Source organism: Macaca nemestrina, chromosome 7 (genome assembly GCF_043159975.1).
Source record: "Macaca nemestrina isolate mMacNem1 chromosome 7, mMacNem.hap1, whole genome shotgun sequence".
Lineage (NCBI taxonomy): Eukaryota > Metazoa > Chordata > Mammalia > Primates > Cercopithecidae > Macaca > Macaca nemestrina.
Genome location: NC_092131.1, coordinates 51,403,556 through 51,417,443, shown reverse-complemented (window position 1 = coordinate 51,417,443; position 13,888 = coordinate 51,403,556). Strand labels below are relative to the sequence as shown.

The 13,888-nt window shown below is 36.2% G+C and overlaps 1 protein-coding gene across 2 annotated transcripts in view; it reads left to right on the top strand.

The window, feature by feature from the left end:
* The window catches only part of LOC105473599 (transmembrane protein 260), a 67,359-nt gene that overhangs the window by 34,330 nt on the left and 19,141 nt on the right, over positions 1-13,888 (top strand). For both annotated transcript variants that reach the window (XR_982344.3, XM_011727454.3), the window contains exons 8-12: positions 2,573-2,656; positions 3,822-3,936; positions 5,243-5,412; positions 8,220-8,391; positions 12,066-12,214. Coding sequence is in view for 1 of the 2 variants with exons in the window: in XM_011727454.3 (XP_011725756.2) it covers positions 2,573-2,656; positions 3,822-3,936; positions 5,243-5,412; positions 8,220-8,391; positions 12,066-12,214 (690 nt within the window). In the remaining variant the exon portion in view is untranslated. The remainder of the gene's footprint in view (positions 1-2,572; positions 2,657-3,821; positions 3,937-5,242; positions 5,413-8,219; positions 8,392-12,065; positions 12,215-13,888) is intronic.

Here is a 13,888-nt window from a genome sequence, read left to right as displayed (position 1 = left end):
TTCTGTTTAAATGACTTCTTTTTTCTACTTCAAAAAAGGTACATAATCTTTATAGAAAACTTAGAAAATACAGGTAAGCAAAAATAAGAAAATTAAAACTACCTATAAATCCAACATGCAGAGATAACCACTATTATTAATCTGTTAATATTTTGGACTACATTTTTCTAATATTTTTAGGATTTTTGTTTCTTTTTAAAAGTAGGATCATAGTAAACATACTGTTTCATTAGCCTGCTGTTTTCTGCTTTACATTATATCTTGGAAATATCTCCCTGCCATCAGTTACTTTCACATAACCTTTTGATGGTTCTCACCATTGATTTTAAATATTTCTTTTTATGTGTGAGACTTTTGTGGCTTTCTCATTTTCGCTGGGAGAATGTAACAAGAAGCTCAGTTTTCTTTTCAAAGATAAAGATGGCACTAGGTGCAGTGGCTCATGCCTGTAATCCCAGCACTTTGGGAAGCCAAAGTGGGAGGATCGCTTGAGCACAGGAGTTTGAGACCAGCCTGGGCAACATAGTGAGACCTTGTCTCTGCAAAAAAAAAAATGTTTTTTGAGATGGAGTCTTGCCCTGTCACCCAGGCTGGAGTGCAGTGGTGAGATCTCTGCTCACTGCAACCTCCGCCTCCCGGGTTCAAGCGATCCTCCCACCTCAGCCTCCTGAGTAGCTGGGATTACAGGTATGTGCTACCACAGCCAGCTAATTTTTGTATTTTTAGTAGAGACAGGGTCTCGCCATGTTGGCCAGGCTGTCTCAAACTCCTGGCCTCAAGTGATCCACCTGCCTTGGCCTCCCAAAGTGCTGGGATTACAGGAGTGAGCTAACACAACCAGCCTACAAAACATTAAAAAAAAAAAAAAAAAAAATTAGACAGGCATAGTGGTATGCACCTGTAGTCACAGCTACTCAGGAGGCTGAGGTGAGAGGATCACTTGAGCCCAGGAGGTCGAGGCTGCAGTGAGTCCTCATCGTACATGCCACTGTACTCCAGCCTGGGCAACAGAGTGAGACCCTGTCTCGATAAATAAATAAAGTAAAGATAAAGACAGTCATATGTCATATCAGTGTCTCTGAGCTTTCATTTTATTCTGCTTTGCTCCATGCAGGACTCACTGCCTGCTCTTTTCTATCTACCTTCCAGAGATTGTTATAGTATTAAGGATAGCTGTTATATTTTGCCTTAGCAAACCCTACATGAACTCCAAAGAATGCTAGAGAGTAATCCTAGACCATATGTCTAACTATTATTAGTTGCACATAAAAGTCATCTATTGAGACCCTTAACGGCCTCCTTCACATTAAAATAATAGCAGGCCATATACCCAGAAAAAAAGACTTGACAAAAGTGATGACCACTCACACCCACACTTTTGTGTGGACCAAGTCGTTATGTAGAATGAAGGCATAATCTTAGCACTCCCTGAATGAGAATTTCTAGTCTTTAATTGTTTCAGGTGGGCAGGAATGTTGAAAAAGGCAACTGATAATTAACTTATGAGAAAATCCTTCAAAATGATAGAAGCTAATCATCTACCCTTTTCCAGTCAAGCAAATTAAATTTTTTCCCCATGCATATCTCTAAATTGCAATCCTGTACAAGGAAATTATTGAATCTAACCTTAGGCAGTGACCATCTTTTAGCGCTTACACTTAAGCAATAGATCTCCAAGAATTAATTTTGAGACTGACTTCATTCCTTTTGAAGAATGGTTTGAACTGGGCCTCATGCTGGAATCAATTTTTCAAGTGTATTTGAAAATGAGTAAGGACGTCTTCTCATAGTAGATGAGTCTTCATTAGTAAAATACACATTGTATGGTTTCCATAATTATGGTATCACATTTTCTCCAGTAAAATTGCCGGTAGGGAGAAGAAAGTTATTTGAGATGATGTATAGAGTCATTTCTTTTTTAAAAATTGGAGACAGCTAGAGCAGAAGCTATTTTAGAACTCACATAATAACTTAAAATGCCTATGAGTTAATGGAAAAATTTAGTTTATTTGTAGGAAAAAGAATAATACATTTCTCTGAGATTGCTTAAATGTTTTTTGAACCAAAACAAATGATATAGAAAACAAGGAAACCATTTAAGGAAAAAGATAACCCACAAAAGAATGGCTGGGAATTCTCTCTCATGGCCTTTATTTTCTTCATATTAGATCTCCAGAAAGCTACTTGAATTAATTTTGTTATTAGTTGCAAAATCACTAGAGGCCATGTCTACACTGCCAACAGAAAAAAGTTCAGAAATTCATTTCAAACAGCTTCCTATCAAACCAGTCGCGGATATTCTATGCAGTATACCAATATCAAAAATACAGAAAAATTATTTGTCCTGATTCTATTCCAAATTATGTAAGTTGGTAACCAAATGTTACCATTGGAAAACATCTTGGAACTATTTAACTCTTTCTATTGCACTTTTTCTTCCAACTTTAAAAGGCACAATTTGAAAATCTGACCCAAGCCCAGTGTATAATCAAATGTATCCTACAAGGAATGTTTTACATGGAATTAATGAAATTTGTTTCCTGCCAACAATAAGTTAGGTTGTTTTTTGCAGTTCTCAAGTAACAAATATGAGGACCGAACTCTCATTCAACATCCAAGCCCTTGCAGTTTGTGCAAATATATGTTTAGCAAGAAAGTAAGTAATACAATTCCTTTTCCTGTTATTTTTCTATGTTCATGAATTGAATTAATGTTTTCAGTATGTCACTGTAGGACATTGCCAGTATTATTTTATACTCCAAATAAATGACTCTCCTAGCTATCTATTAAAATAAATATGTATTGTTTTCTTACTTTTATTCTGATTCTAAATCAATGATTTCAAGAAATTGAGCATTATATTACTGTCTAAGTAGGCAGTCATTTGATGTCCTAAACTTCAGGTTTGATTCCTTACTCTGCCATAACCGATTATTATTGCTGATTTTAAAAAGAAGCTATTATTTAAATTCCTCTGATGATAAAAGTAATCCCTGATGACAAAAGAAACCCTGGAAAATGCAGCACTGTAAATCTCCATTAATTTATTCATTTATGATCTAGTCTGTTGAATGTATGTATTTGTATGTAAATATATATTTGTACATGTATCTATAGTTTTGTTTACTTGACACTTAAACATTTTATTGTGAACATTTTTTCATACTATAAAAATACTTAAAATCATTTAAATGTCTATGTAATAGAACATCCTATGACCATAGGAGAATTAATTTAACTGTTCTTCTATTGAGAACTCTTTAGATTGCTTCCACTTTTTCCACTATTATAAGTAATACCAAAACATTTTTATGGATTAATCTTTATTTACATTTCTGGTTATTGCTTAAAGATTTATGCCTGCATGACAAATAACTGAGTCAATGATTATTAATATTTTAAGGCTTCTAATAAAAATATTATCAAATTAACTTTTCTGAAGGATTATACTAACATTTATTGTCATACGACTGCATTCACACCAACATTGAGATTTATTGTTCTTAAATCTTTATTATTTCAAGCATGAAAATATTTGTATTTTGCCTATATTTGATCACTTCTGAAATTTAACAAAATTAGTAGTTTGCATTTCTTCTGTGAATGTTAGCTTTATATCCTTTACTGTGTAGTCCCAAGTTGTAGTTCGAGTTTATTACTATATTTTGGTTGTTTCCACTCAGATTTTAAAAACCGAGATCTCTCTTTGCTTCTAGTTAAAAATGGAAAGTTTTTATAGATCTAATAGTTTAAAGTCCTGTGATATTATATTTGACATTCGTGTATATAAATATTTTAGACATTTTAATTATTTTTTGTAGGGACCGACAGAATCCGTCACTAGTATGGCTTTTTACTGGGATGTTTTGCATTTATTCATTGTTCTTTGCTTGGAGAGCAAATTTAGATATTTCAAAACCACTTTTCATGGGTGTGGTAAGTTTTACTTAGATATATCCTTTGACCAGAAAGTTTGTGAAGAATGTACAAATTTGCATTTCATAAATCTTGTAGAAGAGCAAATTACTTAAGGAATAGTTAAAATTTTATATACATTTTTATAAATCAAAGTTAAATTATTGAGCCAATACAGCTAAGGCCTCTTTTTAGGATAAAAAGAATGCATTGTTTCATTAACACAGTTGTTAAATAGAAAAATGAATGTAAAGTAGATTTAAGTCAGTCATTGTATGTGTGTGTGCTTACAAATATAGGTACAACTGCATTTCTCCTGGAATTTTTTTAATAGCAAAAGAAATATGAATTATAATTGAGGGCACTTAACAACATATATCCTTATTTCTTACCTACCAAGTCCGAGGCCTAGGCAAAAGAGCAACCGTGTTTCTGTTTTCTGTGGCAGCAGTCTCTGAGATTAGAGTATTTCTTCTACTTATAATAGAATCTCTGTAAATGTCAATAGCTCTTTTTTGACAGCTGAAACTGAGTGGTCTGTGTGTGTGTGTGTTTAGGAAGCCTAATAAATAATACTCTACTTGATCACCTGAGTTCTGAATCAATTGAGAAACAACGTAACACAGTACAACGGGTGGGAGAATCACTTTTAATCTGGTAATACTGAGATTGGAAAATGTGGCTTATATCTGTAGCCAAGGGGGCTTCCTCTTCCAGCATCCCAGAATAGGCAGATTTACCCACTAGTCATAGGCAGTACTGTGGAGGTCTAGCCTCTTCCCATGTCTCCCCCACCCAACTCGTGCCATAGAGATAGACTCTGGACCTGGACAGGTGCTTGCTATGGGTAGCTCACTTCCAGGAGAAAGTGAGAGGAAAAGAAAGGGTGCTGCAGGTCCAGTCCCAGCTCCCAAACTCCCCAGTTGGATAAGTCCTTACATCCTATAGGAGGAAATACGTGAGGGGTCAGAGAGAGGCCAGGACAGTGGAGCTTCTCCCTGTGGAAGGAAATATCAGGAGGAAAGCAAAAGCATTCTCTAACTCCTTCAGCCTGTGTATTACTGGAGTTCAAGATGAAGGCCACAGTATTGAAGTGAATGTGTGGATCTAAAAAGGGAGATGCACTTGTCAAACTGGGAAGGAAGAATGTTTGAAAATAGAAAAATGAAATGACCTGGGCTTGGATTGGGGAAATCAGTTAACAAAACCTGAATGACAATACGTACACACAACTAAATGCAGGCAGTATATTTTAAAAATATATAAGTAGCTGACTGATAGCATAAACTAGTCAACTGGACCTACTGATTGCTTGTCTCTTTCACAGGTGGAACGATTCTGGATGCAGAGCAATGCGGTAGTGGCCGTCCTCGCTGGCATTGGTTTGGCTGCAGTTGTGTCTGAGACTAACAGAGTGCTGAATAGCAATGGGCTTCAGTGTCTGGAATGGCTTTCTGCAACTCTTTTTGTAGTTTACCAAATATATTCTAATTACAGGTAACACATGATTATTTTTATGAAAAGTAGCTGTCAAGCCAGAGATACCTGAATATTTAGATTCTAACACTTTATTTCATTTTTAACTTCTACTGGTTTTCAGGACTGAAAGTGAGACAGCTTGGTTGAATGCAGTAGTTCTTTAGCTTTTAGGGTTGTTAAACCTCCTGAACCAGAATCTTAGTATGGGCGACGTATGGTTTCAGGCCATTGCAAGCAAGGGTTTAGGTGGTGCATGTAGACTATTTGTATCTTTTTCTCTAAAGAACTCAAGAGATACTTTTAGAATCCCTAGTATAGGTAAAATTCCATGACCTAAAATACCACTTAGATGGAGAGTAAAATGATTTAGGGTTTTTTGTATACCCTAAAATAATTCACTTTATGCTTCCCTTTATGTCCAGTTTACTCTGTAGTAGTAAATATTAACTTTTTTTTTTTTTGAGACAAGGTCTTATTCTGTCCCCTAGGCTGGAGTACAGTGGCATGATTGTAGCTTACTACAGCCTTGAACTCCTGGGCTCAAGCAGTCCTCTGCCTCAGCCTCCTCAGTAGCTGGGACTATGAACACATGCCACCATTGGCATGCCTTTTTTCTTTCTTCTTTTTTTTTTTTTTTGTAGAGACAAGGTCTCACTATGTTGCCTAGGCTGGTCTCAAGCAAGCCTCCCTCTTCAGCCTCCCAAAGTGCTGGAATTACAGGTGTGAGCCACTACACCAGCCTTAATTATTTTAAAATTAAGTTCCAAAGTTTCTTAACTCATATATTATTACTATTACATATATTTTTCCAAATCTGTTTAATAACCATTATAATAAGAATCTCAGTCTAACATAAAGATGTCTAAGTCTTAGATTATAGTTCGTTTATTTCTAGCAATATCAAGTACACATTATGGAACTGGAAGAGAGAGTCCCTTAGAATTTTGCTATAGTGAGATTTAACTGGTATTATTTTAAAGGATTAAATTTTCTCTTTTAACTTAACTTTAAAAACCAATGTTCTTACCATTCAACCCTGCAATCTTATTACTGGGTATATACCCAAAGGAATAGAAATCATTCTACCATAAAGACACATGCATGCAAATGTTTATTGCAGTGCTATTCACAGTAACAAAGACATGGAATCAACCTAAATGCCCATCAGTGGCAGATTGGAAAAAGAAAAAGTGGTCCATGTATACCATGGAATACTATGCAGCAATAAAAAGAATGAGATCATGTCCTTTTTAGGAACATGGATGGAGCTGGAGGCCATTATCCTTGGCAAATTAACACAGGAACAGAAAACCTAATACTGCATCTTCTCACTTACAAGTGGGAGCTAAACGATGAGAACTCATGGATACAAAGATGGGGAACAACAGACACTGGGGCCTACTTCTGGGGCCTACTTGAGAGTGGAGGCTTGGAGGAGGAAGAGGATCAGAAAAAAGTAACTATTGTGTACCAGGCTTAGTAACCTGGGTGACGAAATAATCTGTACAACAAACCCTGTGACACGAATTTACCTGTATAACAAATAACACCCACACATGTACCCCTGAACCTAAAATAAAAGTTAAAGAAAAACACACAACATTGTTCTTTATAATACTGGGGTAGAGCTGGTGTTAGGAAGGCCAGCAGGAGGCCTTGAGAGAAGGGGCTGCATGTCCTGGACACAGCATCATCGCTAGCTCAAGCAGGTGCACCAAACTCACAGTGTGTTTCCCAGCCTTTTCTTATCCCAGTCATCTCCTGGCTCAGGCCATTTGGGCAGTCCAGGTTCGACCCCAGACGTGTTTGCACAGGCTAGGTGTTTTTATCTTGTTTTGATTTTTTTCATTTGCCCCAGGGGAATGGAATACGTAGCACCTTTGCTAGATGGCAAAATGTGCCTCATCACTCTGCAACATAGGGAAGCAGGTAGGAAACAGTAATTTTTACATCGATTACAAAGGCAGGGATAGTATTCTGTTCCTAGAGGTGTTCCTTTGCTTTGTGATACTAACCCAGGTATTCAACTTTAGGCTGTGTTTCTCAGCTCCGTCAAATGTAATGGACCTGATAACAACAGAAAGGACATTGCTTATCTCATTTTTTAATACTAATTACTGTTTTGTCATCTTTTTCTTTTTTCATAGAACGCTCTTAGAACTCATGGCAGTTTTTCTTTGAAGTTAGAAAGTTCACTTCATTCTTGAAAAGGATGAAGTTATTGGCAATAGCAAATAATGCCTGGAGAGAAGTAAACAACTCAGGAAACTCTTCCTCCCCTTGCTTCTCATTGGTCTCATCCCCTAGCAATTTCTTGATCTCCAAAGGCAGAGAGGAACACAGGAGGGGAGAAGTGGAAAGGATCAACCTCTGCATGCAAGAAAATCATACAAATGTCATACAAATTCAAGTCAGAAATGGGCAGATTTCCTTTTGCATTTCTGAAAGTTCCTTTGAGTAAATGGAGTTAACATAAAATTGCCTTAAATTCCAAGTGGAATCAGAAATCTTAATTTCTAAAAATAAAATTGGATTGCACTTAGGGGGAAAAAGGACCTGTTCTTGTGTACTGATTCCCTCTTTGTGGGGGTGATTATAAACTCCAGAAGTAAGCAGTAGACTGATTTTTTTTTCAGTTGCACAATTAGCTGCTGCTTATCAGACGATAATATTCTTTCTTCAGATATATGTATTATTTTAGAATATATTGAAACACTGAATGTTTATTGTATGATGGGAAAAGAATGGCATTGAAAATAAGCCTAGTCTTGTTAAAACTGTAGCAAAGTGTTGCTATTTTAATTTTTTTGGACCCTTTTATTTAGCATTTGTGACCAAAGGACCAACTATGTGATCGATAAATTCGCAAAGAACCTTCTCACCTCTATGCCTCATGATGCAATTATCTTACTGAGAGGAGATTTGCCAGGAAATTCTCTTCGTTACATGCATTACTGTGAGGGGTTGAGGCCTGACATTTCATTAGTGGATCAGGAAGTAAGTATATGAAACATATACTTGAACATAGCAATGATTTAAAAACATGTTTTGGAAAAAACATCTTTTTTAAAATGGTGGGTACCATTTTCATGATCACTGTTAGGTAGAATATATATGACATTTTACATGTTAGGTAGAATATATATGAGCATACTTGTTTTTTTATTTTAACTAATAGCGTAAGTCACACTAGTTGCTTCTCATTTAAAAACATTTAAACTGAATGTTTTAAGAATTAATGTGTTTCATGTTAGATTCATAATATTTTAGGTCTCTCGTTCATGTGACAAACCATAAAAGTGTTCGTTGTATTGTAAATCTATTTTTCAATTGTTATTTTACATTCAGGCCGGGCGCAGTGGCTCACGCCTGTAATCCCAGCACTTTGGGAGGCCGAGGCAGACAGATCATGAGGTCAGGAGATCAAGACCATGCTGGCTAACGCGGTGAAACCCCATCTCTACTAAAAATACTAAAAATTAGCCGGGCATGGTGGCACACGCCTGTAGTCCCAGCTACTCCGGAGGCTGAGGCAGGAGAATGGTGTGAACCTGGGAGGCGGAGCTTGCAGTGAGCCAAGATTGCACCACTGTACTCCAGCCTAGGTGACAGAGCGAGACTCAGTCTCAAAAAAAGAAATTGTTATTTTATGTTCAGCTAACTCAACCATTCGAATTTACCTTGCCCATTGGTCCAGGGATTAAAATAAATTATATTGAATATGAAATAAATCATACTGTAGGTAAGTAAACATTTTACTCAAAATAGAAATTTTTAACTATAATTACGCTATAGAATTGTTATATAAACTTTGTTAATGCTATGACAAAAATACATTAAAAGAGGACTTGTGAAAATTTTGAGGGCTATGAAAACATTTTTTTTTTCATTGAAGAACTATTTAAACTGTAAGATTTATTATTTGAGCCATAGATTCGTAAAAGGGAAGAAGCCTGTCTCTGGTGTTTTTAGAGCAGTCATTAGGAAAAGAGAAATTCTTAATCTTAAAAGAATAATATGATGAATTCAGTTGAACAAATTATTAGGCATAGTACTGAATGCATTTTATTGAATTAATGAATAATTATAATTTTTGGAGAAAACTTTGAACAGGTTCGTAAATATACAGTTTTACATTTTAAGAAGCAGTTGCATTTATATCATGGATGCCGATTGATTAATTTGATCTTCAGTCTAGTTTCTGACAAAAGCTAGGTTATTTGTTAATAACGTGGTTCCACACTATGATTTTAAACACTGTTTAGGATGTCAGCTACTGTAGTTGAGAAGCATGGATTAGGAAGTGAATTAGACCTAAACTCAAGTCCTCATTGTGTCACTTCCTGGATGTGTGACTTGGGGCTAATGATTTTTCCTCTCAGAGCTTCTGTTTCCTTATTTATGAAATGTAAGTCATCATTATATAAGTTAGGATGCATTTGAATGCAAGAAACAGAATATCTGACTGAAATTACTGAGTTTTTAGCCTCACATGACGAGCAGTCTGGAGATAGGTGATGTTAGGATCACCTGTCTAACATAATATGAGCAGTTCAGGGACGTCAGTTTCTGAGGCCGCTTTTCTGCCATTCTCTTGACTTTTCCCTCCCAGTCACAGGATGGATGCCCAGTTCCAAACATCACTACCTAAAACAAAGCACGGTGCTTCTTCTGGGTGTCTCCCTCTCTCTTTCTATTTACTGGGAATAACATGTGCCCCAGAAGTCCCTCAGCAGACCTCCACTCAGGCCCCACTGACCCATACTGAGTCATATACTCACACCTAAACTGCTCATTAGCAAAAGAGAACGACTAGACTGAAAACATTGCAGCCTGAGCTACCTGATCAAAATCAAGATTGCATTAGTGAAAAAGAAGAAGGTATTCACTGTGGAGTGGGCAATCAACAGTGTCTGATACAGTTATTCTCACATAGCAAGGTTATTATGAGAATTAAATGAGGAACAATAAAGTCCATAGCACACAGTGGGTATGTAATTAATGTTAATATCCTCCAGAACTGGAACTATTGGGCAATAAAGCCTAATTCAGTAAGTATTTTTCTGAGTATTTACAGTTTAGACTTAGATTAAAATTACTTTGTCATTTGCTAGTTAAATATATAAGACAAGTAAAACATAAGCACAATTTCTCAAATGATGATATCCAAACATAACAAAGCTTTGGTGGTATAAATGGGAGTCTCTTCTTTAAAAAGAGGGAATGGATACATATCAAAGTATAGAGTTAAGTATGTATTAAGTATAGAATTAAGTAAAATGATTTTTTTCTAATATAAGTAAATTATTTAAATCAAAAGAATGTGTAAACGTGTAAGGATATGTAATTAATATAGGGCTGCTAATAAATTCAGATAATTTGAAATGCCAAAAGAGTTTTTAACTTTGAGGCCTAGATTATTACATGATTGAGCTTCTCCAGGGCAGGGGTTATATCTTATTCATTATAGATGAGCATACTTGTTTTTTTGAATGAATAAAATAATGGCTATTTTGTCTAGGTTGTCTAGTCTGGCCATCAAAGGCATTTCAACTTCAGCAAACACAATTTGAGAACTGGCCAGGCGTGGTGGCTCATGCCTGTAATCCCAGAACTTTGGGAGGCCAACGCGGGTGTATCACTTGAGGCCAGGAGTTCGATACCAGCCTGGCCAACATGGTGAAACCCCGTGTCTACCAAAAACACAAAAATTAGTTGGGCATAGTCGCACGTGCCTGTAATCTCAGCTACACGGGAGACTGAGGTAGGAGAATCGCTTGAACCCAGGAGGCAGAGCTTACAGTGAGCCGAGGTCGTATCACTGTACTCCAGCCTTGGTGACAGAGTAAGACTGTCTCAAAATAATAATAAATGTGAGAACTATTCTATGCCAGCCAATGTGCTAGGTGCAGAGACACAGAGATGAAAAAATACAGTGCCTTTTCTCTAGGAGCTCACAGTCTGGTGAGGAGCAGGCTCTAATAGAAGTGAGTACAAAGTACTAGAGGAGCATGCCATTCTGGCTGTGGAGACAGAGGAGGGCATCAAAGGAAGTGATATTTACACTGGTTCTTAAAGTTGAATGCATGTTCTCTAGGTCAGTGGTCCCCAACCTTTTTTACACCAGGGACCGGTTTCATGAAGGACAGTATTTCCACAGACTGGGGGTTGGGGGTGGGGGTGGGGAATGGTCTTGGGATGAAACTGTTCCACCTCAGATCATCAGGCATTAGATTCTCATAAGGAGCGTGTAGCTTAGATCCCTCACATGTGCAGTTCACAATAGGTTGACGCTCCTGTGAAAAATCTAATGCTGCAACTGATCTGACAGGAGGCAGAGCACAGCAGTAATGCTGGCCCCTGCTGTGCAGCCCAGTTTGGGGGTTCCTGCTCTAGGTATTAGAATGGGGGAAGATCCTTCTGGGGAATCAAATGTGGGAGGTAAATTGGAAGAAGGTACTGATGTGACTGATGATAGTCATAATAAAATCCAAGGTTTACATCACTAAAAAAGTAATCATTACCACATTCTCAGTTGTGCTTATATTTTTCAATTATATATGTATTAGATTGGTGCAAAAGTAATTTAGGTTTTTGCCATTACTTGATAAACTTGATTCTTTTTAAGAAATATATTAAAAGTCTGACATCATGTGTGACTTTTCTGGCAGATGATGACTTATGAGTGGTATTTACCCAAGATGGCAAAGCACTTGCCAGGTGTCAACTTTCCTGGGAACCGGTGGAATCCTGTGGAAGGAATATTACCTAGTGGAATGATCACATTTAATCTTTATCATTTTCTTGAAGTAAATAAACAGTAAGCATTCTTTTTATGTAATAGCTTTTCTAAAATCTTAAGCTTTTCTGAAATTGTTTCTGTAGCAGCTGTGCCTCATCCAAAAGACCAATTTTCTATACCTATTTCCCTGTCACTGGTGAGATTATCTTTGTAATTAAATTGAATATCTGTGCATAAATAAGGCCAGGCAGAAATAAATGTTATTGTTTTGGGTAAAGGAAAAATAAAGACAGATTAGCAAGAACAGCAAATAAGATCTGAGTACAATTCACAGAAATTGGAGATGTGCCTGCCTACTTGAAATCATTGCAGGTGGATGGCAAGCAATTATAGTTCCCCCGATCAACACTATGGTCCCCCTTTTAAGTGTAAAGCAAATGTTTTCAGAAATAATCACTGTATAAAAATAGCTTAAAGATTTTTATAAAGGATAAGACATTTTTATAAATAAGAAAAACACGTAGTTTATGCTAGCTGAGATAAAATATGAGAATTGTGAATTCTATACTTGAGAACATAAAATTATTTGTAGTTAGGTCAAGAATAAATAATTCCCCCAATGGTATAGTGTTGAACATTTCTTCTGCCATGAAGCGCTTAAGATTGTCCAGAGCTTGAAGAAGAAACACTTATTTCATGATTTCTTTTTTCTTATAAAGAAGACTTCAGAATGTCTTTGTAAATCCCAAAGTTAAATTATCCCTTGCTAAGAACATAATAATGTGGTATTTTGGGTGTTTAGAGCCTGAAGTTTATGTGGCTCAGGGAGTAAACGAAAGTAATGGGTATAAATGTGCTGTGAGGGTAACATTTAATTATTCTATTCTAGATAAAATATTAGGAACCATTAACATCCCCAAATTGGCATTTTTGTGAATTTTCAAGAATTCAATCCCACAAGCATTTACTGAATGTCTACTGCGTTACAACTTGTATTAGGCTCCGGCAGTAGAAAGATGAATGAGGTTCAGTTACAAATCCAAGTAGAACACAATCTAGTTGTGTACATACATAGATGTGAATACGACTAGCCATAATTTGGTGGGATAAGTTCTATACTATCAATGCCTTGTAAAGTGTCAGACATAGTAAATGCTCAGTAGGTGTTTACTGAACAGATAGATAATTTAACTGACAACATATGCAAAGTATTCTGGCAGCATGGATAAGGAAGCCATTAATTCTGTTTGGGGACATTCATTCAGCATTTTTAAAATAAAAACTGCATGTCCAAAATGTTCCAAGAACAATATGATGGAAATGTCGTATGTTCTTTGAGGAAACTTAAACAACACAGAAAAGTGTAAAGATGATCAGTATCATCTGTCTCCCAAGGACAGATGCTGTTAGTATTTTGATAAATATTGTTGGATTCCACTCATCTTTAACATGAATGACTTATTTTTAAAATACACATACTCATACATACTGTATTATAGATAGCTGAGATATCATTATCTGTCCAATTTTTTTTAACCTACCATTATATCATGAGCATTTCCCCATGTATATTATTGTCATTTTTGGCTAATATTCTCATAAGATGCATAATAATGTAACAAATATTCGATTTTTTGTGATATTCTGTTTCTAGACTTTTGCTATTATAATATACAATGATGATGAACATTCTGCCCCATAAAGTTTTATTGTTAATATTTTTGACTAACAAAGATCACTGCATAAATATGA